Here is a 25,638-nt window from a genome sequence, read left to right on the forward strand (position 1 = left end):
AAGACATTCATTCATTCTTCGGAATGGAAGGAATACATATTGTTTTACAAACGTTACCTTGATGACATCTGTATTTTATGGAAAGGTAACAAGGAAAGTTTTATGGACTTTTTCCGTTATATAAATTCAACCACCGAATTTTTAGCCTTTACCTATGAAATCAGTGATTCTTCACTGCATTACTTAGATATCCTTCTTAGTAAGGACATAGAGGCTGGGCGATTTCACACACGAATTTACAGAAAGAGCACTTATTCCAACACTTTCCTACACTATAATAGTTGGCATCCTCATTACACTAAAAAAGGAATCGTAAAGGGGCAACTGATATGCGCCTCAAGGATGTCTAGCACCTTGGAACTCTTCCTGGAAGAGGTTGACACCTTGGAGGCACTGTTTTTACAGAGAGGGTACCCACTTAATCTTATTAAATCTTTAGCATCAGAAATACTTACTAAAAGGGAATCATTGTACCCACCACTTCTAGGAAAAGGGTTGCCCTCACCTTCTTCCTCTGTAGATCAACAACATTTAAAAAACAACTTTGTTTATACTTACAATAAGGATTCAGGCTTGGTGGAAAATACCATTCTTACGTACTGGCCCATTTTAGCTTTATATAACGACATTAACCAATACCTACCAGATAGGGTAGGCTTCACTAGGAAAAGAGACATTAATTTAAAGGGCATGTTTGAGCACAAAACAAACAACATGAGTTCCAGAAGCGCAGGCTATGACCCACGAAGAATGGTACTTATAAATGTGGGGCTTGTAATCAATGCGCCTACATTCTGGGAGAGGAATGCTTTTATTTGCCTTCCAGAAAGTTGAAACTGGGTTCCTATGGCAGATATACTTGTTCAACCAAGGGAGTGGTTTATTTAGGCGTATGTGTGACATGTTCTAGTTTCTATGTAGGAAAGACCGAGAGGATGCTCAAAAGGAGGATTTATGAGCATCTCTATGACATAGAGAAGAAAAGAGACACCAATGCCTTTTACAAACATTCTTTGAGTTGCACAAACATGCAATTAAAGTTTTTTGTACTTGAGCAGGTTCCCCATGACCCTAGAGGTGGAGATTGGGAAACCCGGCTTGAAAACAGAGAGCTTATTTGGCAACTGAAGGTAAATGTAACCAATCCCCCAGGTTTAAATGATACTATCAGTCTCATTAGTGTTTTAAAAATCAACAGAGACAAGTTATAATACAGTAGCACGGACATGCATAAAAGTCACACTGGTTAACATTACCCCCACTGTCAAAAGAATTGTATGGACATACTGAACAATTATTCTCCACAGTGTTCACAATTCAGGATAGACTTTGGTCAACCTCATTAAAATTGAAGTTCTGCATTTCTTCAGCAGGAAGACAGCAGTTCTATTCAACAGCTGTCAGTGCATTGTAAGGGTTTAATAAATTCTATCTTCTTTTTTAACAAACACATTTTTATGAATTTTTGCAATGCTTGCAATGGTTTTAAACATATATATATATATATATTTTACGCTTTATTTTTAGGATGGATTTTATTCTTAGGCTGAACATTATATATTATTATATTTATATTTTTATTTCTTTAACAAAATTTGTACTATTTCCATTTAAGGTCAGTAATTTACCTAGCAACTTCACAATTAATCGGTTAAGTTATTAAGATCACATGATCAACTTTCAGGAGTATAAAAGACTTGGAACTATTTGTGTTAATGAACTTGATAAAGCCTGGTACAACCAGGCGAAAGCGTTTGTTTTGAGCTTGTCTTTTTGTCCAAATAAAGGATTTATCGTACTAACTGGGTTGCTTATTGAAGATTGCATCTGCTTTTTCTATTGTTCCAGTTGTTATTTACTTCTGCTACTTGTGACATTACAGTTGAAAGCTGAGCAACGCTGGTATTTGCTTGTGGAGTTTTCCTGTTGCCAGGATATTGGCAATATCCTTGGGATCAGTATATTTAATGCCATTCTGTTTTAGCTCAGAGCAGATCTGAGCATTGCCATTTAGATTCTTGAAATAGTTATAGAATGCTTTGTGGTTGTCTTTGGAATCTTTGGCAATTTTATTTTTGTAACTAGCTTTGGAGGATTTTATGAGGGATCTCAGTTTCTTACTGAGGCTGGTAAGGGAGTTTTTTGCATCCTGGGATTTCCTCTTTTCTGCAACAGTTTCTTCCTTTTGTTGTAAAGTTTTTTATGGCAGGGGACCACAAGATTGGCTTCCTTTTTTTGGATGAGAGCCTCTTGGTTCTATTTGGGATGGCACGATTCATGCATGAGTGGATGTGCTCATACAGTGCCTTAGTGTAGGATTCAGCAGTTGAACTTTCAGTTCCCGTCTGAATTGGTGTCATGAAGTTTGTAACTTCTGACTTGAGTAGCATTAAGTTGGCTTTGGAGAAGTTTTTTATGGAGGTTTCCTTACTGGGCGGGGGTGGGGGGGATGGGATGTGGATGTTAAGGGTGATTAGCTTATAGTCAGACCTGACTAATGAGGGGGTAACCATAGGTGTGGAGCATCGATTTCCCATGTTGGTAATGACCAGGTCTAGGATATTGGAGCCCCTGGTGGGACTATGGATTAGTTGATCCAGGACGTTGGAATTTATGAATTCCAAGAACCGTTGGGCAAAGTTGTTGGTACACGAGTAGTTTTCCCAGTTAATGGCAGGGTAATTAAAATCACCCAGTATTAGGGTGTTTGGTTCTATCTTAATATTTTCCAGTATGTTTAGAAAGGTGTAGTGAGAATCTTGTGGTATGGTGGGGGATCTGTAGCAAGCTTCAATTTGGATTGCAGTCTTGCCTAGTGTTAGTTGCACCTGGAGAATTTCAGACGCATTGTGTTGGGCAACTAGCCTGGTGGTGTGAATATCCTTGGTGAATATTGACACTCCTCCACCTTTAGTGTTTTGGTCCTGGTTTGGTGGCCGAAAAGTATTTCAGGGGTGCTCTCTGGAGCCTTGAACCAGGTCTCAGTTACTGCACAGATATCGATGTTCTCCATTTTTAGGAGTGCCTCGAGAGAGTGCATTTTGAGGTTTAGACTTCTAGCATTGAGTAGCATTCCCTTCAGATTTTGCATGCTTGTACCTGTTATGGTGGTGGTTTTGTCCTTTGAACTTTGCCTAAAAAAGGCACTATAGGGGTGCAAGAGCCTTAGCCAGTAACCTGAATCCCAGGGTGACCGGTGCAGACCATCTCTGGCAAAGCATCGTGGTCTGTCGATTATGTCATCCCAGGCAGACAGATACTGGATCCCCTTTGAATGACACCAGAAGCTTAGCCAATTGTTGAAGTCAATCATTTTGTCCTTGTATTGTGATATCATTCTGGGCGAAGGCAGGATGCTCTCAGGGCTAGGGTCATACCTGCCTGGGCCACATGATCCAAGAGCTCTTCCATGTTTCTTTTCATGTAGTCCAGGGAGGTACGTCTCAGGTCATTCACTCCAACATGGACAATGACAGAGTCATATTTGTACTTGTTGTGGAGTGACTTGAGTGCATGTGTTATGTGGCGGATCCTGGCACCCGACAGGCAGCTGACTGTAATTTTCTCCTTGTTCAACCTGATGAGTGAAACACCATAGGATAGGGAATTGCAACAGCCTGCTCACTCATTCTGGTGGTCATAACCCTAAAGTAAACATATTACAGAAATGATCAAGTGGTGCCGTTGTTTACATTTTAAGTACAGCGTCCCGTACAGTACTCATTCCATTAATAAGTCCCCCATGCCCATGACCTACCTAAAGTATTTGGCTTGACCTTACCAGACTAAAAAAATAATAATTCTTTTATAAATATGTTTTTGATATACACACTGTCACAACTTGCATTCCATCTTGCTTCTCCCAAATACACATTAGTTCTGCAAAGCCAGAATTAAAAGAATAAAACAGAGCTAGTCATTTCATTGCCCACTACAGTTTCTGCATTGATTCTTGCAGTACTAAAATAATAATAGATCTTTGCTAGTTTAATTTTTGCTCCACAGAGACAGTAGTTATAAACATATATCCATACCCCCATATACATTTGTCTTGCCAAGCCAGAGTTACAATAGTAAACAGCAGGGGGCCAGTCATTTCATTCTCACACTGATAACTCCCCATTCCAATTGCTTACCAACAGTACCTGGCCTGAACCTAGAAAGAAGAAAAAAAAAAGACAACAGTTACATTACTTTCACATAAACATTAGCCAAAGGTCAGCACTTGTACTTACTCCATCTCACTGCACCCAAATGCACTGCAGTCTCTGCAAAGGCAGAATAATAACAGTAAATAGTAGGTCTACCCATTTCACTTACAAACAGCCCCCTGTACCCATTAACAGCCAGCATTAGTAGTAATGTTTTCATTACTGTATTGAATTGATGCATATGCAAATAGTTTGCATTTTGTCTTATTTCTCTTATTTCACCCAAATACACATTAGTCCTGCAAAGCCAGAATTATTACACTAAGGATACAGTGCCAGACATTTCATCCACAAACAGCCATCATCTCAGTTAACGTAGCTGCTTTGACCTTGCCAGGATTAAAATAAAAACAGCAATAATTACATTAATTTACTCTGTTGCACAGAAACAGTAGTCACAGGTTTGTATGACAGCTGACTTTACCCAAATACACATTAATTTTGCAAAGCCACAATTACAACAGTAAACAGCAAGGCTAGTCAACTCATTTCATTCACAGACACCCCATTATGTAACTAAAGTAGCTGCTTTTTACCCTGTCAGGATCAAGTTGAAATAATAGTAACAATTTGGTTGCATACTTGCATTAGTTTCATTTTGTTGACGAACGTTAGCCGCAACTTGCGTATGCCAGCCAAGTACACATTTCATTTTATTTACTCTGGTTTCTGCAACCGGTTTAGTCAGGAAAAAAAAAAAACCTTTACAGCATATGTCCAGGGAGAAAAGCTCCAACATATTAGAAACACTTCTAAATAAACATTCAGTATATAGATGAACAAGTATGAAATATACAGTAAGGATTACTCATAAACTTGCTAATTATATTGTATTCATCTTAAATTACAGATAGAATGGTATTACAGTTTTGTAAAGCTGGAATTAGAACAACAGTAAATAGCAGGGCCAGCTGTTTCATTCACACACAGCCCCGGTCTCTGTTGCCTACCCCACCCAGAGTCTCTGATTTGATCTTTTGATGTTAGAAACAAAAACAGCAACAGAAGAAACAACACTGTCATTAAGGTAAGTATTTGTTTATTTCACATAAACAATAGTGAGTTCAGAGCTTGTGGTCTGTCTTACTTCACTGAAATGCACATTACTCTTGCAAAGCAAGCCCGAACTCCAGTCATTCCATTTGCACATACATATTGCCCCCATCCCAAATGCGTACCCAGAGAATCTGCTTTGAGCCTACAAGGTTTGAAATAATGAAGATAGAAGACCACTGTTACATTTCTGTATTTATTTCACTTCACATAGCCAAAAACTTGCACGTGATCTTACTTCAGTTCACCCATACAGACTTAATTCATGCAAGAGTAGAGTTTGTTTCAACAATAAACATTAGGATGATTTGTCAAGTGTTATCTTGACCCTGCAAAAACATATTAGGTTAAAAAAACATATAATCCACAAATAACCCCCCCCCCCCAAGAACACACTGTGCATACCTAGTATCTCTTTGACTCCTGCCAGAGTATTATATTTAAAAAAAAATGTCGTCAATAGCTCCCAAAACAGACCACAAGTGTTTGGTTTACCCTACCAGTGTGTTGTATTAAAAAAAGAAAGTCATCAGCAAGTTTCAAACCACATTGCCTCCCTGGTATCTGGTTAACCCTGCCAGAATATTGCCAAAAAAAAAAAAAAAAAACAAAGTCTTCAACAGCCCCCAAAGCACATAGACCACTTACTAGGATCTGGTTGACCATATCAGGATATTGTTAGCAAAACATCACAAACATCCCACAAAACAACCAGCTCACTGCAGAATCAGCCACCCTGTCAGCCTCCTGTCTTAGAATGTCAGGAAAAAAATTATAGCTGGTTGGCCAGAAAAAAAAAACTGGGAACTTAATGTTTTTTTTTTTTGGGGGGGGGGGGGTGTTAATTTAAAAATAGCCTTCCTTGGCTTCTTTCACCTTAAACCTTCTCTGGCTTCTAATAAAGTGTTTAAATCAAATTGATTTTATTCAGAATTTTAATGTTTGCACTTTTTGCTTGCTCCTCTCTCATCCTTCTCTCCACGCTCAACACCATCCCTCACAACTTAACTATGTTAAAGCACGGGAAGCACGAGAGTAGCAACCAATCAGCAACCACGTCACATAGATTACATGACAAGCTGCTGAATGAACAGTCCTGTCTGCTTCCTGTTTCCTGTGGTTAAAACTGCAAACACTTCTGGACATCTTCGTTGTTGATGCCTGCAGTCTTCCCAATGCAGACTGTTTTAAAAACAGTCCATCATCTAAAAGATATATATATATATATATATATATTTTTAATAAGAACTCTAGCATGAATGTCTGCTGCTCAGACTTCCTCGTAGCATCTCATCTTCAACTTTACACACTAGTTTGCAGTTCTGACTGCTACTAGTGTGTAAAAATTACTAATTAAACTTTTTTTTATGAGAACGCTCAGGGGCTGCAGCCCAGCAGTCATGTACCATAAGCCGCCCCTGGACTGAAATATGACCGGTTAGTGCTACTGGCATTACTATTCAACCACAGCCTCCACAAAGGCTTTGTGCCATGGCAGTGGAAGACTGCAGTGGTCATCCCTCTGCACAAAGGCAGACCCTCAGCGGATTCCAGGTACTACAGACCCATTAGTCTGATTAGCCTCATGCAAAGCCATGGAAAGAACAGTCATGGAAGTGACTAACATTATATGAAACCTTCAGACACTGGACCCAACCCAATTTGGGTTCGTCAAAGGCAGGTCATGCCTACTGAGCCTAGTAGAGTTTGAGAAAGTCACCAAGGCAGTGGTTGAGGACAAAATTATGCACACTGCCTACCTTAACTTAGCTGGGGCATTTGATAGAATACCCTACTCGAGCATTGTAAACAAAGTCACAAAGTTGGGCATAAACCCTTATGTAACTCACTGTTTAGCCAGCTTGCTCACAGACTTAGACCAAGGAAGTTAGGATTGCAGAGACCACCTCCACAGAGAGGCCTGTTATCAATGGAGTCCCCCCATTGCTCTGTACTGGGCCGTTCCTTTTTGGCATCTGTTTTTCAGACATTAAGGCCAATATCAAGGGCTTCTGGCTTATCAAGTTTGCTGAAGATTACAAGCTAGAAGCAACCGTTGAAATCTTCAAAATTACTAGCATCTTATGGGAAGGTCTAACACAGACAGATGACCGGTGAAAAGCCACAACTTAAAACCCATTGTCAAAAAATGCATATTAATACCTTATGGGAAGTCAGCAAAAACATGCATTGTTATTCCCTTTGCAAATTTGAATTCCCTACAAATAGCAGTATTGGTAGTACCCCTCCCCCTGAGTTCCAACCCGTTCGTGCGAGACTTGGGAAAACAGGTTGATAGCAATCTGAAGTTTGACCACCAAGTTTTCAGAGTGGTAAAGAAAGGTTTCTATGTAGTGCACCTCATAAGCAAGGGCATAGCATCCAGGTCAAGGGATGTTATAACGCCACTGTACTCGACTCTCATCAAACCACTAATAGAGTATAATGCACCCTTTTTTGCATGTACCTCAACCAGACACCTGCAGCAGCTGGAGAAACCTCAGAGATTCCTCACTAAGAAAATACAGGGACTCCAAACCATGACCTTTGTGGACAGGCTAAAAGCCCTGTCACTTTGCTCTGTATCTTATAGGCTGCTGAGAGGTGACTGGTGCCTGGCCTGTAAGGCAACGTCCAGCCCTGCCCTAATGGAAATGCTGCGCATCCGCAAGTCAGATGGGTGAAGAGTTGCTTGCTGTAGGGATCTCAACCTAGTTTGTGGTATTAACAGATCATGCTAGAGAGACAGATATGTTTCCCTGAGACTGCCACTTCTCTGGAACAGACTCCCTATTCATGTAAACCAGAGCTCCTCAAAGGTCCTATTCAAGTACAACCTAGGTACCTGGACAGGAGACCCAAATAAGGCATAATCAGTTTATTCACTATGGGGGCTTAAACATAAAGGTTGGGTTGTTTTCAAAATAGTCTAAATGACTCAGCTGGTTTTTGTTGTCTTTACAAAAATCAGAGATAGGAACTCAGTGTATGCACTACACATATTAAGAGTTCTGCCCACAGAATCAGGAAAGTCAGTTATTTTTTAAGGGGAAAAAAGCCCATGTAGTGAAAGCTATGGTTTTCCCAGTAATAACATGCAGCTGCAAATGCTGGACTGTACAAGCAAGGTTGGTGTGGTGGAAGAGCAATGCTTTTTAACCAAGTGAGGAAATAAACCCCAGACTATTCACCAGAGGGTCTGATACTAAAACTAGAATATCTTGTTTACGTAATGTGATGACTATTTTCAGCAGAAGGAACACTGATATTAGGAAGGATTGATGGCAAAAGAGAAAGGAGGTGGTGGAGACTAAGATGGGTTGACAACATTACTGAATATAAATTATAAAGAACTTAAGCAGATCTTGACAGGTAGGCCTGACGTCTTTGAAGTCATGAAGATTCAAGCTGAACTTAATGAGTAAACATACGAGTCTTATGTAGTTCGCCATAACATGTTGAAATTTTTAGGCTAGTCTTCAGCACACTGCACTAATCCCAAACTATGCTACCATCTAAATTAAATGTCAAAGTGCCCTTCAGTTACATCAGAAAATTCAAAGGGAAACAGCAACTTTGAATAAACAATAGTATTTGATCCTCATTTAATAGATGTTCTTGTAAATGTTGCACCAACTTCAAGGAATCATACTATTGTTTACCCTGAAGCCATAACATGAAATGATAGTGACAGCATTTTAAAAATGTACGAACCATAACATTGTGTGACCTGGCAGAATAATCAGTGTTCTACATACTGTAAAATATAGCCTACTAACGTCTTTGTAATGTGATAATATTCTTCAAAATTGTGACTTCAGGTTTTATTAGTCATCATTTATAAGGGAATGAGTACATCCAGTCAGCCTCGCTTTTATTCCCTGACAACTTCTAGAATGCATAACAGAGCATGTCCTAAGAGACCATGGTCACCTTATGGTTATAGAAAAACATGCTTTATTAAGGGAAGATCCTCTGCTTTATCTGGTGGCATTTCTTTGAAGACACAGTGATGGCATTGGCAGAGGGTCTGAATGGACTTGGTAGTTTTCAGTGATACTAAAGCATTTGGCACTACCCCCCAAGGCATGATAGACCAACTTATTTAGCTTATTCTTAACGGGTGTCCAAGTCAGTGGGTAAGTAACTAGCTGAATGACACACCTGCCTAAGCTTGTTAGTGTTCATTGCGGGTCTCACTGGGTTAGTGTTGGGCAAGTAATTTTGTCTGTTTTTCTTGGAAATTCCTATGCGTGGTAAACTGTGGTTATATACAGTTACATTTTTTAAAGATGTAAAAATACTTCCAACAGTTTTTAAATAAAGTCAGTACTTCAGTGATGTGAGTTCACAGTGACAGTGAATATAGCACTGTCAAATTAGAGAAGGTACATAACTTTGACTAAAATATAGTGGTGCGACACTGAAGCATAGTGAAGTAAAATATCGCTCTGACAATTTGCAGCCAAAGTAAGAAAAGGCTTAATGTGTATAAAATTACTTATTAGGAAACCATAGCTAGCAGTATATGGGAAGCTGTATTCATCTGTGTGTCTTTCATCAGACTTCTAGAGAACAATGCAATTCCTACCACTGACCTAGCTGAAGATTCATAATGTTCACAGGTGAAGATTCAGAATGTTCAGAGGTTCTTAAGACATTTTTATTTATTTATTTATCTATCTGTTTGTGTATCTATTTATCTAGCCATCCTGGTTGACCAAATTAGTTCCTCTAGGCTGGTAGCCTCTTTTCAGGACAGATCTGAGGTTGTATATACTACTAGTGGAAATTTGGCCAGGACATCGGGGGGGCTTCCCTTACTATATTTGACATGTGCGGTGGGATCCTTTACATTAACATGAGCTACCACCAACTCAAGCAGATGGGGCCTTGGTATAATGTCTCATCCAGACGACTGAAAGAAAATACATGGTCTGGAAAGCATGCATCACATTGCTATTGACTGAAGAAATTCTCTTTCATCTTTGTATCTGACAGACTGTGAGAAGTAGACCTGTGCTTAAAATGTAAAGGAATGCCTGGCCAAGTTTTATTTGAAAAGTAGCAGTTAGCACACAGGAAGATGAAAACTAACCGAAGATCCAATAACCCTCTATTTAAAAGTAGTAGAAGTAACAGAAAAGTACTAGTTACTCAACAACCAGCAGCCTTTGTAATAAATTACATCTTGCATTAAAGTTAAACAACTCAGTCACATTACAAAAACAATAACCAGGTGTGCAACAGAAAATGTCGACATTAGACAATGGCATTCAAGTTCCCAAAGACCGTTAAATCATAAGTTTGAGAAGTAACCCACTGAAGCAGTGCTAGTGTTACTGGGGGATACATACAGTAAGAGTGATGGGAGGGCTCATTGGGACACATTAGGAAGAACATTCAGTATCCTTGGCCCTGTATGTGATGTAAGTATTGCACTAAGTAATGCTGTTAAAACTGTATTTTTAGAGTAAGAGATGATGCTGAGTTTTAGTATATCATATGAATAAAAAAATCCCTTATTCCTGTTGTTTTTCTTGCAGGTGAAGACGGCTGCTGTGCGTATGGATGGTGACAGTACTGTTATATTTTCTTCTCCAACCATAGCTCATAATCCATATGAGTCTAGAATTCGTGTATATGTCATCATGGATGGCTTTAGTGAGGATATTCCTTCAGAAGGCAATGCCTATATCTTCATATATCACCCTGATCCTGTGTTTGAGAGTTATAATGAATCAAATATTCAAGGAAACACTGTTATCACTGTTAAGGTATTTTGTTTTATTTTAATTGTTTTTGTTTATTTTTCTTGTTATTTTTAAACTGAAAAACTTATAAAATAAAAAAGGACAGCTGGAAGTCCTATGAGCATATTCTGGACCAATACTTGCTTGCAACCAGAATGAGATAATTGCCACTCAAGGTATTTTCCTGAAATCCTGAATATTCTAGGAGCAAATGATGACTGCTTTCAGAAAAGGCAGACTGATTGTGACATCTGACATGTTGAGTAAGGCTAGCTTCCCCTGTCTTCTCTCAGCAATGAGTCCAGGTCCAACAAAATGTAATTTAATCTTCCCAACAACATTGCTGAAGTCCAGATCCATCACATTCCCTTGTTAACCTTTGTGGTTCTATGTACTGTCATAGAATTGTATTTTTGTTTTTTAAGATTGTGAAAGACCTTTTGGTAGGTGAGCTTAGCCTTCTACTAGAAAGTTCATATTCATCAGCTAGGCCAGCTTTCCCCAGAGAATGCTGTGTGCAGTCTTTTAAAAGTAGAGATGGATTATCTGTTATAGCAATAAGACTGGCCAGTTTGAACCTGTGTAACTCCTTCCAGGGAATGGCTATCTGCACGAGATCAGCATTGCAGTTAAATCATCACGGACAGACTTCATCCTTAAGGGTAGACTGCACAGTTTTACCAGTGGTTCACCAAACTGCATCTGCCAGTTCTATCCACACCTGGGGTGGATGGTGGTCCAGGCGATTCCCCTGTGTTTGCTACCTTATCTTCTTGTACTTCTTGAGGTTGTACTAGTTCTTTCTTTAGCCATTTTTTTCTGTTGCTCATGTTTGTTAGTGACATCATATGAGTTTTGTAAGCAAAGTGCCAAGTATTGTGGTATCTTGTAATATTTTTGGAGTTAATGTTCAGAAAATCTCTGCATTCTTCATTGTCTGAAAATGGAATCCTACTAAATACTTCATTAGCTTTATAATGTCATCATGCGAATATATAATTTCTTAATTGTGTTATATTTTAATTATATAAAAATTGCCTTCACATTTTAACCTGAACTTAATTTTTGACATAAAAGACTAAAGAAAAACTGTGAAAACATGTTGTCTTTGTAAATTGTGAGCATATGTTGTGCCATAATATATCCTTAAAAACAAGTCAAATGTCTATAAATGTTTGTTGCAAAGGGAAAAATACTAGTATTTGAGATTACTTTTGAAAAAAAAAAAGTCAGATGACCTGCACCAGTGCATTGTGTAATCACATATTTTTCTCTGTCTTGCTCTGCAAACTAAACTATTCTAAACTGGTTAAAAAAGTTAATCTGAACTGCATCAGTCCATTGTATTTCATTTCAGTGTTATGACTGGCATGAAAATTTCCGGAATTAATTTAAGCTGTCACAGAAGTAATTTTTCAGGTTAATTGTTTCTTTGGCTCAGAAAAATAAACCATTGTTTTACAAAGGACTGTGGTATCCAAATCCATCATATGCCGTTATTATTTTATGTTAAGTTTTACCTTCTGGAGTAGTGTGTACATCAAGTGATTACTCATTTAAGTATTGTATTCAGTAAACCCGTGACATTCTGTTTTTCTAGGGAAGTGGTCTCATTTCTGCAATGACTGCAGAAGAAGCTGAGGTATATGTGGGAGACAAGAGATGCAGTAAACAGACTCTCACTGATACTAATTTGTTTTGCGAACTTAGCGTTCAGGACATTGAAGCTCTTAGTAGTACAAAGGATACCCCCCTGTTTAAGGTATGTCATGACACTGGCTAGTTAACCATTTAAGAATTCATTGTATAAGAAGATGGCTTTGTGAAAGATGCATTTTTGTTTACTATCTGAACATTGCTTTGTTTGTAAAATTTCAAACACTGTATTAACAGATCTTTGCATTACTGAATATAATATTACAAGAAGCAGCTGAACCAAGCATGTTCTTGTAATATTTACTGTGGCATTACTGTTTGTAGGAACCTGAAACAATGGCCTGATTTCCAGAACCTTACCTTCTTCCTTTCAGCCTCCACTGGCTGCCTTCCATTCAGATGTCAGGGCATTTGTTGGAATAAGAAGGGTATAGGTGATGCCATCTTCAGATCTTTCTTGCTGAAGTCTATGTGCATTTGCATGCTGTACAGAGTTTCTTCAGTCTGGAGTGTTAATAGATATTTCAGAGTACCACCTCACAAGAAAATCTTGTCACATCTTTTCTGGTCTTTAGTCTGTGTAGTGTAATTGTCAGTGTTACTGGATCTGAGCTATTTCAGAAGAAGCATAACTGGACTGAGTTTGGTAAACAAGTCCTACACAATGAATTTAATAATTTATGTAAAGTAAAAACAAACAGTCCTGGACAGAGAGCCTCTTCAGAAGTAATACTCGTAGAACCAAAGAAACAGATGAGGCTCACCACGGCCGATAAAAAACACTTTATTCAACTGTAGTATAGTTAGCGCTTTCACATTTTAACAACGCTTCTTCAGACTTCAAAACAGTTCATAACAAAAACAGTAGTTTATAAATGAATTTAAAATCAAGTCAGTCAATAAGGATTGCTAAGCAATTAATTTATCAAACATATTAAAGCAACAGATCACAATATAGTCACATATATTCTTAAAAAAGGTTAATACATAAATAAGGTTACTACATAAATAGATAGATAAAAATCATTATGCAGATTAGTAAAATAGCTAAATATAAAAAAGCTATACAGTACTAATGTATATATAAACTAGTGTTTATAGGGGCGTGATATTAAGACGGGCTTAAGTGTAACCCTTTCATGTAAGCCATGCCCTTTATTTCCCTGTAGCTTAATGATCCATCTATTTTCGCATTCTTCTGTGTAGTTCTTTATGCTGCCTAGTCTATTCGTTCTATAAACTAACTGCAGTACATTAAACTTAAAGGTATGCATTGTCCCTGTATTCAAAACATGTCTGGCCAAAGCATTATGTTCATCTTCCCTATTAATGGCATATATATGCTCCCTCACACGTTCTCTAAGGTTTCTTTTTGTTTTACCAACATAGAAGCATGAGCATAGTTGACATACTGCCAAATACACTAAGTCCCTGGATTTACAGTCCGCATAAAAGTTGAAAGTGTGTTCAATACCTGCAGCAGGATGTACAAATATATTTTTACCAGACATGTAGTTGCATTGATTACAGCCTCTACAGGGAAAGGTCCCTTTTCTATTAGATAAACCAACAACATTTGTATTGTTTTCATAACACAACAACCTTTTTAAAGATTTAGTGTTTCTGTATGTGAAGCTTGGCCTATCACCCACTAGCTCAGAAATTCTTTCATCAATAGTTATAATACCCCAATTCTTGCTAATCACTTCCTTGATTTTCGAATTGACATTACTATATAGAATAACAATTCTATTGACACTAGGAGTTGTATTCCTTTCTCTTGTTCCAGATCCCTCTCTATGATGTTTATATAAATAAGGTTTACCATTACCTCTACTATTGACTTGGTATATCTTTTCTGCTTCTTTTTTATCATAGCCCCTTGTTAGAAAATTATCTACTAGCATCTCCTGTTTGGAAAGAAAAGTCTCATCATCTGTTGTAAGACGAGATATCCTTAGTGTCTGATTATCTACAATATTTCCATAGATGTGTTGAGGGTGCATGCTGGTACGATGTAAGATATTGTTTCGCCAACAAGATTTCCTATACACCTCTGAATGTACCATACCATCTTTTTTAGTAATCTGAACATCTAAAAAATCTATCATGTTCAATGAATATTTAAATTCAAACCTTAGAAAATTCGTAGTACCATTTATATACTCAATAAACTCAGTTTCTCAACTGTATCATCCCATATAAAAAACACATCATCTACAAAATGTTTATAAAATATGATGTTATTGTTATATAGGGTATTGGTTGTCACATAAGTTTGTTCCCAATATGCCAATACTAAGTTGGCATAGGAATTGGCGCAAGGGGTACCCATTGCTACACCTTCCTTTTGTAAATAATATGTATTATAAGTAAATACATTATTGTGTAATACTAAATCAAGTAAGGTTAAGATCTTAATAACCATATCTCTAGACATCCCTTTTTCAATTAAATAAAGCCTAATATATTCCATGCCAATATCATGTGGGATAGTAGTGAATAGAGATACTACCTCTAAAGTAACCAATATCTCATCATTAGCTGTTGCATGTGTAGAAAGATTGCACCATAACTTTCTAAAAATTGTTGAGTATCTTTTAGTATAATAGTAGAATCATTGACTATTGGTTTTAACTGTTTTTCAATAAACATTGAGGCTGGTTCCATGAGCCATCCTCCACCTGAGACTATGGGTCTCAGAGGTGGATTTTCCAAATCTTTATGTATCTTAGGGAGACCCCCTTATTGTTGGAATAAGGGGATGTTCAACTAATAGATATTTATATAAATCACCATCGACTAACCCACAAAGTAACATGTCATATAATTCATGATGTACATTCTTAATCAGCTTATCAAGCATCACATTATTTAACACTGAATAGGTATCATCATCATCATCAAGCATATAGTATTCATGGTGTTAGAATACATATCATGGTATAAAATAATGACGGCACCTCCTTTATCAGCTTGTCGAATTACTATATTGCTATTATCTTGCAACTTTTTAATTGATAAGAATTCATCAAATGTTAAGTTAAAAAACTCAGGTTTGACTTTAGATCTGTATAATTCAAATAAGTCGCGTTCACATGTTTTTTCAAAGGCTTCAAGCAAAGGATGACATGGAGGTATGAAGCTAGAAGGTCTTCTAATGTTATTACTAGGTTCACCTGTATTATTACCAAATAAAATCTTTAAATTCACATTTCTAATAAATTTCTTAATATCTAATAAAATGTCAGTAATGTCTACAGTTTTAGCGGGTATGAATGAGAGTCCTCGAGTCAACAGGGACCTTTCACTATCAGTTAAAACATAATTAGAAATATTACTACTAGTTCTGTTGGGTGGGCCTGAGTATTTTCCATTGAAATTCGTACCTGTTGTCCAATGTTTTTTTCTTCCTCATATTCCCTTGAGGCAACCAATTCAGTCTGTCCGATTAACGAATCGGTAAAGGGAAAGATACTGGTGCTGTGGGAACTCGCTTGTCTTGAGATAGTCCCAATGGTCTTGTATCACTGTCTATAACCCAAACGGGTTTCTTGCTGCTTGCACCCTTTACATCTCCAGTGCTAGAGGCATTGAAAATCGTCTAAGAATTTTCACCCATCTCGTGTCAATTTTGACTTCCTATAGTAACAGCATCGCTGGACGCTGAGCCTGAAGATGACTCTACGCGTGATGACATCAATGTAGTGGGCGTGGCAGCTTCCACAGGAGTCAGTGTAGTCTCGATTCTATTTGTATTAGCTATACTAGCACGAGTGTTGATGTTATCATCAGCATTAGTAGAACGATTTATACCCCTTGTACCATGCTCTCTCGGCCAGGAGAAAACCTGTCCATTTTGGAAATCTTTAAAATCACGTTCTAACTTTTTTTCTTTTCTAGTAACTGCTTGTTATCTACAACAGATAGTCGGAGTGTGACATCAGCCATGAAAGTCGTGTTCTCATCTGCACTCGTATAATTATTCTGCATAATGATTTTTATCTATCTATTTATGTAGTAACCTTTTTTAAGAATATATGTGACTATATTGTGATCAGTTGCTTTAATATGTTTGATAAATTAATTGCTTAGCAATCCTTATTGGCTGACTTTATTTTAAATTCATTTATAAACTACTGGTTTTGTTATGAAATGTTTTGAAGTCTGAAGAAGCGTTGTTAAAACGTGAAAGCGCTAACTAGACAGCAGTTGAATAAAGTGTTTTTTATCGGCCGTGGTGAGCATCATCTGTTTCTTTGGTTCTTAATAATTTATGTATTTATTTTACATTTGTTGACCGGGATAGTCCGACTGGATTCATGTCCATTTTCAGTTGAGGCCCGGACCTTTTGAGTGTAAGCCCTCAAGATGACATGGCTGGTGCAGAGCTTACTGTCAGAACAGTCTGCTGAAGTCCTACATCTCTTTGGGACTGCATTATTTAAAAAAAAAAAAAAAAAAAGATGCATCCCTGATACTGTGCCACCATTGCGTTAGAGTCTTTGAGACTTTCTGTCAGAAGTACAGGCATTCTGATAAATGCCCAGTGGAGAAGAAAAGGGAAGCTGATCTCATTTTGAGAGCCTAAGTGTTTTTTCTACACTCCGTGGCTCTATCACCAGACTGGCACTTTTGCAGGTCCCATCCTTGGAGTCCGTTTTAGCTGAGATCTTAAGAGAAACCCTCTATAGGCCATCATGCCTTCGGCTTTAGGTGTGTCCTGAAATAAAACTGTTGTATCAATTTGCATGGAGGTCTTTATGAAGCCCCCCCCCCTTCTTGCAGCTGATGCGTGCTTTCTACTTGGAAAAAATAAGGCAGAGTCGGTTCTCTCTTAGTAGTACTGGAGAGTCTTAGAGAATGGGTTGAGGTCTTCTGCCCTTTAAATGAGGCCTTTAGAGTTGCCCCCATTAAGAAACCAAGGTCTAAAATGCTGAAGCACCCACTAGTTTTTGATGGCCTAGGTAAACCAAGTAGTCATTCCAATCCATGACCTGGGTGAGATCCAAAGACTTATTCTAGAGCATTCTTAAAGCCAAGCAGCCAGCACTGGAAATCTAACATGTCTCTTGAGATTCTTTCAATGAAAAGAAGCTTTGATCCTGAGGATTCAGGTACCATGTATCCAGAGGTGGATGTGCTGACCTATATGGGCCCAGGTGTCCCTTTAAATAAGAAGTGAAGATGTGCTGTCAGGTGCACCTGAGTTATGTAGTATTCGTGTGTCTGCCACAGCCAAAACCAATAGTTGTCCTTCCAGTCATAAATGTCCTGACAGATTTGTCAGTGCTTCATTGAAAAACAGGTTCCCTTCCACCTCCTCCTGTAAGGAAATCTCACTGCTTTTTTGTTGTCCAGGTTTCCTAGAAGTTCCCTTACAAAAAGCCATTTGGCTGGTCCAGCAGTGAGGCCCATGCATTCTATCAGGAGACATCTATGGCTTCATCAAGGACCCCTTTCCCAAAAGCAGGGAGAGTAGGATTCTGATCCACTTTGGAAAAGAAGTATGTATATCTACTATCCTAGCTTTCTGGGCCCTGAACTGCTAGGTATGCGTATGATCCAGGATTTCTTAATGAACAAGCGGGGGACTCCGGCAGACGGGTTCAGTGACAAGGACTTGAAGCAGGAGATGCTTGATTTATGGTGCCTGTGTTCCTAGGTGGGCAGGCAGTCCCAAACGTGTGGCTGCAATGCACTGGATGTGTCATGTCCTGTGTTAGTGATTCAGAAAGATGCCTGGCTGAGGATCACAGCCCCTGCCAAATCATGTGATGGCAGAGCTCTTTAGCATTCCTATAAAAAAAGACATCTTTCAAACCACCACCCGAGAAAGTGCAGCAGATTCTGGGGGACAAAATGACCATGAAGCTGGTCAAACAAACTTATTTTCAGTCACAGATTCTAAGATTCAGCAGAAATCACTATTCAAAAGTTTGTCCCTTTTTCTTAAACAGCAGAAGAATAAAATCAGAAAGGAAATATATGAAGATAAAAGAAAAAAATGGCAAACTGTGCATAATGGTAGACTGGGGGGGGGTATCATGGTGGGAAGGGTATCATGGCCATGAGTCATGGTGAAGATTTGTAACTCACTCAAGCTGTCCGTCCTCTCTCCTCCCTTGAACCACCCCCCCAATCCTCCCTAACCCTGAACCAGAATCAAACTCATTGCAAGCTAGAGGCAGTGTGGGTCTCGGAACCCCACTCCTTCACACTCTTTACAAATAAGAGGCTGTGTAGGTCTCAGCCTCACTCCTTCACACACCTAAGAGACTTTGGTCTCTCTTTAGAGGAGAAGATGATGATAACCAGGAATGTTCTGCAACATGGTTACAAACTGCAGTTCCTGAGCAGACCAAAGGTTGTAGATATCCCACCTGTTCCATGAGCACAAGCTTATTTAGTTCTAACCATGCTAGAGAACCTTCTTAGACGGGGAACTATAGGAAATGCACCACAAAGGGAGGAGGGTGCAGGGTTTACTCAAGATCATTTCTGATGCTAAGGAAGGAAGGTACCAAGAAACTTGTTCTTTAGACTTTTCAAGATTAAAAACTTAATTTTAAAGTTCAACATGCTTATCCTGCAAAGACTGCTGCTTCTCCTGCCTCAAGCTTCAATGGCCTGCCTTTACACCTCCATTGCAATTTATGCACAGGCAGTTCCAAAAATTTTAAGCAGGGCAAACCTCTACTAGATCATCTCCTTACCTACACCTGCAGGGTCTTAGAAAATGACTTGGCTCGAGGAACTGCCTTTTGCAGTGTCAAAGCAGTACATGTCTGTCCTTACCTGGATGACTAATATATGGATCAGGTAGAGTCAGAAGACCTTGAAGTGCACACTGACATGATGCAGCCAACTGAGTTTCTACTTCAGCCTCACCAAATCTCACCTGACCCCTGGAAGTTTAGTATTATCCCTTGTGACTAAGCTGGACACTCTGAATCTGAAGGTCTTGCTGCATAAAGATAAGATCCATTTACTCCCTCAAGCCTCCCAAACCATGTCGAGAAGGACTCTGTCACACCAAGGGAACTCTTATGCTGTCCAGGATGTTTAGCATGTTGCATCCCAAGGATCGTGCTATCAAGGCTGAATGTGAAGAGACTGCAATTGTACCCTCAGAATATGATGGCATCGAGACCAGCAATCGCTGAGTAATGCAGATGTCAAATATATTATGCTGGAAGTGCCACTTTCACCTCAGTAGTCTGAGTACCTTTCTAGCTTGCCAAGGGACTCCGATCTTCACAACAAACTCTTTAGGTATCACACTGGGTGTGGCTGATGTGAAGGATCTAAACATCTATTGGACAACACAATAGGGGGAGCCTAAATGTAACGGTGATGGCTGTAGTTCTAGCACTAGACGCATCCAGATAGATTTCGACAAGCAGCATCTTGCATATTCTCCATAACACCAGAGTGATGTGTGTGAACAAGCAGTTGGACTCCCTCTCTTGCATACTTTGTAGACCGGCTGTACAAGCTTTGGACTTAACAGAGGAGTCAGGATTAATTCTCAGACATTTTATATCCCATCACAGGAAAATGTTGTAGCAGACAGGTTGAGAAGGTCACAGTCAGACCCCCTCACAAACAGATTTTTAACATAAATTCTTGAATCTAACATAACCTATGTAATATTTTGTAAATAAACATTTTTTGCATCGTCAAAAACAATGGGCGACTCAGGAAGTTTTACAGCAGGACCTCAGCTGAAGGAATCTAGAAAATAGATGCTTTTTCTGCTACATGGGCAGGCCTCTGTTTCAGTGTACTTTTCTCTTCAATATCCCTGATTCACGGGATATTTCTGAAGATCAGTGAGGAGAGTACAGAAAGTACGGTTGTGTACACTTACATAAATGTAGATGTTCGAGTGTTTTCACTATTGCAGTCATCACACTAGGGTTGTCTGCCTGCAGGTAGCCCTCAGTCAGCCCAAATACCAGAGTCTTAGGATTTCTGTGTCAGTTGCTGTCGCTTCTTCCATGACTTGAGGTCGTCAGGGGTATAAAACAGGCAGCCGACATCATTGCATCCGTTTTTCCTGCCCCAAATGTCAGGAGCCCCCTAATAGGAAGCTAGTATATGGTGGGGAACACCGCCAGTAAAAAGTAAATACCAATGCCATTAGGAATGGCCATAGAGAGGTAGGTAGATAGGGAAAGCCAGGAGGCTGGAGGGAGGGAAACCAGGACTGCAACAGTGAATACACTCTAACATCTACATTTATGGTAAATGTACACAACTGTACTATGTTCTTCATGTTTCACTGTTGCAGTCATCACACTTGGGTTGATTCCCAAAGCTGAGGAAGAGTGGAGACAGTCAAGAATTGTTAGGGCTGGCTAATAGGCCTTGCAAGACTGCTGTAGCAAATCCAGCCCTGGATTTTGAAAAGTTTGGTAAATGGTAATGCTTGGTGAAGGTGTGAACAGAACTCCAGGTTGCAGCTTTCAGAATGTCCTTTGGTAGGGACTCTCCTGAGAAATGCTGTAGAGGTGGAAGTAGCCCTACTGGAATGTGGTCTGATCCCCTGTGGGGTAAGTTTCCCATGGTGCATGTCGCAGAAATGGATGCAGTGTGCTATCCATTTGGAAATAGTTTGCTTTGAAATGGCCTTGCCCTCAGGCCCCTATAGCAAAGCTGACTAGCAGCTGGTCAGATTTTCTGAAAGGTTTAGTCCTATCAAGTAGAACCTGAGCTGTCTGTGCACATCCAAGGAGTACAGGATCCTTTCCCCTTTATTCTGAGGGTTAGGAAAGATGGTTGGCAAATGGTTAGATTGGTTTAGAGCCACACTGGACACCACCTTAGGCATAAAGGATGGGTTAGTGCCTTTAACTCAGACATTTTTCTTGCTGAAGTTATGGCTAAAAGCAAGGCTGCTTTCCAAGAGAGGAATTTTAACTCTGCTGAAGCATCAGGTTCAAAAAGGGGGAAGTGTGAGCTTTTCCAGTACAAAGTTAAGGTCCCAGGCAGGGGTGGGAGCTCTCCTAGGTAGCCTTAAGTTGTTAGCCCCTCTCAGGAGCTGTTTGATGAGAGGGTAAGAGAATAGAGGTGGCTCGGTATTATAATGAGCTGAGATGGCAGAGGCATGAATCTTAATAGAGGAGAAGTATAGGCCTCTGTGTAGGCCTCTGTGTCGTAGTTCTGCTAGGTAATCCAGGATTAGACGTAAGGAGGGCACTGCTGTGTCCTTCCCTAGAGACTGATTCCAAGAACAGTATCTTTTCCACTTTTCAGCATAGGATTTCCTAGTATTAAGCCTTCTGGCTTCAAGAATGATGTCCAGCACCTGCTTGCCGAGGGTTGCTGGTGGTGTATTCAAGGGATAAGCCAGGCTGCAAGGTTTAGGGATTGCAATTGTGGATGCGAAATCTGTTCCTCCTGCTGGGACAACAGAGTAGGAGTCTGGTGAACGTGCCAGTGTGGCACTGTAGTCAGACTACGGAAGAGTGGGTACCAGTGCTGGCATGGCTAGTATTGCCCTTGGCCTTTCTTGTTTTATCTTGAGTAGTACTTTTGAGAGGAAGGGCAGAGGGGAAAGGCATACAACGAGAGGTTTACCCATTGAAAGGATAGGCCATCCACCTTCCAGGCCCTGCTGTGATGGTTCCTGATGCAGTTTGCTCAACTGGTGTTTCTTGGGGGAGGCAAATAGGTCCACCTCCAGTGTCCCCCACCTCTGGATCAGAAGATTGAAGGTGTTGGGCTCCAATTTCCACTTGTGTGGGTCTATGAGATTTCTGCTTAAGTCATCTTCCAGTGAATTTTGTTTGCCTGGCAGGAATTGAGCTTGTAGGTGCACTTGGTTGCTCAAGGCTGTGTTCCACAGGGCCATGGCTAACCTGCAGAGTGGGTAAGAATGGGTTCCCCCATGCGTGTTTAGGTACCACGTAACTGTGGTGTTGTCTGTTTTTATAAGCAGTTGTCCTGGAAGGATTAGGTATTTGAAAGATGTCAGAGCATTCTGTACAGCTAGCATCTCTTTTTGATTGATGTGCAGGAAAATCTGCACTGGGCTCCAGTGGCCCCGAATGCCTTTGCCTGCCATGTGACCCCTCCATGCATAGTCTGATGCATCTGTTGTCAGGGTTTGGGCGGCAAGGAGTTGAGTGAAAAGCAGTCCCTTGTTGTGGTTGCATGCTTCTGCCCACCAAAGGAACTCTACCCTTATTCAAGGTATGATTGGAATGACTGTTTCCAGGTCCTGAGAATGCTGCCACCAAAGACTTTTTAATTATCATTGAAGTTTCCTCATATGCAGTCTTGCATATGGAATTAGCAGAATACATGAGGCCATGAACCCTAGGGCTTGCAGTATTTACCCTGCAGATAGCTGGGTTCTGGTGGCCATTTGTTTAAAGTAGTTTGTCAGATAGATAGACCTGTTTTTCTGAAGTGAGAAATGCCATCTGGGAAGTTGCATCCAAGCTTGCTCCCAGGAATACAGTCTTTTGACTGGGCACCAGTTGTGATTTATTTTCATTGATGGCGTACCCCAATGAAGTGAGAAGGCTTTTTACAAATGCTAGGTGCTGAAGTAGTAATTCCTGACTGTCCGCCTGAATCAAGCAGTCGTCCAAGTATGGGAAAATTTGAATATTACTCTGCCTGCAGTATGCAATGGCTGGAGCCAGGCACTTTGTGAATACTCTGGGTGCAGTAGATAAGCCAAAGGGAAGTGCAGAGAACTGATAGTGCATAGAGCCTGCCCTGAAGCGTAGATATTTTCTGCATGACTCCCTTATGGGGATGTGCAGATAAGTTTCTTTTAAGTCTAGAGTGACTAACCAGGCATCCTTGGCTAGCATAAGGAGAAACTGTTGCAGGGTAAGCATCTTGAATTTTGGGACCACCAGAAAGGTGTTGAGAGTTGATAGATCCAGGATTGGGTGCCAAGAGTGGTCTTTTATGGGCAACAGGAAAAGTCTGGAGTAGAAACCCTGCCTGCTTTGTTCTACTGGAACAGGTTGAATAGCTCTGATATTGAGCAGGGAAAATACTTGCTTTTGAGCCTCTGCCCACTGGTTTGGAGGTAGGTCTAGAAACCCGCTTGGGGTTGGCAGAGTATGGAAGTAGAATCTGTACCCCCTGGAGTACACTGTTTAGGACCCATCTGTTCTGAGTAATAGACATCCAGTTTTTTGCATGAAGGGCAAGTTTTCTTCTTAGGGGCACAAGTAATTGGGCAGGGCTGGGCAGGATAATTGACAAGTCATTGTAAACTTTTTCCATAAGGGGCAGCTTACCACTCCCTATTTTAAAGGTGGGGGCACTCCATTGTTTAGATCTCTGCATACCCTGAGACTGTAGTCTGGGTGGCCTGTTTCCCCTGGGTTTGGTCTGAGAAGGCCTGGAAGGGGCTGGAAAGGACCAGTTTTTAGAAGGCCAATGCCTACTGAATCTATGTGGTTGCACTTCTAATAATTCTTTAACAGTTTGCATAGATTTTGCTTTTTCTTCCATCATCTTTTTAAGAACCTCTTCTGCTTTGGTGTCAAATAAACAGTCCTTATTTAAAGGAGCGTCTAGTGATTTGGATTTGTCATGATCTGGCAAGATTTGTTCCTTCAACCAAGCATGGCTTCTCAGTACAGACCCAGTGACTGCAGCCCTGCAAGATGCTTCTAGGGCATCAAAGCCACACTGCAAAGTATGCTTACTAACTTGGTTTGCAGAATGCATTAGCTCTTGTAAATCTTTATTTTCTGGCCAATCTGGAAGTAACACTATTTTTGTTTAATTATTTCCATAATATGCTGCTGGTACTTCAACATGTGAAACTGGCAATTCAATGCCCTGATGGCAAGAGTTGCAGAGGTATATACCTTCTTACCCCATATGTCTAAAGCTCTGGAATCCTTGTCTGAAGTGGTAGGATTTTTGGCTGTAGTAGCCTTAATACCCTTAGGTCCCTGGGAAATGGTCTCTGGATCCGCAGTAGGATTCTTGAGGAGAAATTTGTGGGATTCAGGTAATCTGTAGTATCTTTCAGGTTTCCTAGGGGTTGGGGGTAAAGTATCTGGAGTAAGACTGGATTTCATAAAGACATCATCTACAACATCCAGGACAGGGTGTATAGCTAGAGGCCTGTGCTGAGGCAACTCTAAAAATTCTCAGAGTCTCTTTTTGAACTGAGTGTAGTCCTGGCATTCCTAATGGAAATGCTCTCTTTAAAGTATGCAAGGTTTCACCAAAAGAAAAGTCCTCTGGAGGGGAGGCAGAGGGAATGGATCCCTCTGCATCTGAATCCTCATAAGTAGATAAGGGCATGTCCTGATAATTAGAAGGGTCAGAGCCATCGGACTCTTGGTCTGAAGAATCAGAATGAAACTCAATTCTTTTTCTCTTAGCAGGGGAAGGATGGCTTCCCCTAATTAGGTTAATAAGGTCTTCAGCCATTTTAAACATTTGTTTTTGGGGCATTGGAGCTTGAGCATGCACTTTGGTCACCAGTTTTCTAGGTGCAGTGCGTACTCTGGGCCTTAGAAACTCGGTAGTTTTAGCTAAAAACAAAGTTGTCTGTTTAATTCGAACATCGGTAGGTTGGAATACACCCTCAGAAGCTGGTGCCTGCAAAGCAGCTCCGGACCCATCCAAGGTAGAGACATCCGCAGGTTCAATGGTCGAAGAAGCATCTCGTGGCATACCAGACTCTGAATGGGTCTCAGCAGAGGCCTACAAATCTGTATAAGTGGGCATCCGGGGCTGCAAAGGCACCTCACTGAGTACCGGTGGACTGGCGACTAGCTTAAAGGAAGCGTCGCTGGCAGTTTTGGACCTATGCTGTCTCTCTCTGTCTTTATCTTTACGTTTTTTCATAAGATCGGTAGTATGATGGCTTATCGAAGCCATTTCAGAATACGGAGAAGAAGAGCGAAAGAATTTAGTGACAAAGAGAGCCCAATGACGAATGGCACGTATGTTAAACAAGGTACAAAACT

The 25,638-nt window shown here is 40.1% G+C and overlaps 1 protein-coding gene across 1 annotated transcript in view; it reads left to right on the plus strand.

Moving 5' to 3' along the window:
* Nucleotides 1-25,638, plus strand: part of PLXNB2 (plexin B2) — a gene marked incomplete in the record, with an annotated part of 671,705 nt that overhangs the window by 364,596 nt on the left and 281,471 nt on the right. The window contains 2 exon segments of the mRNA XM_044087338.1: nt 10,811-11,041; nt 12,618-12,779. Of these exon segments, the coding sequence (XP_043943273.1) occupies nt 10,811-11,041; nt 12,618-12,779 (393 nt within the window).

The sequence above is a fragment of the Protopterus annectens genome, chromosome 11.part0, assembly GCF_019279795.1.
Source record: "Protopterus annectens isolate FY-2018-M chromosome 11.part0, PAN1.0, whole genome shotgun sequence".
In the NCBI taxonomy this organism is placed as follows: Eukaryota; Metazoa; Chordata; order Ceratodontiformes; family Protopteridae; genus Protopterus; species Protopterus annectens.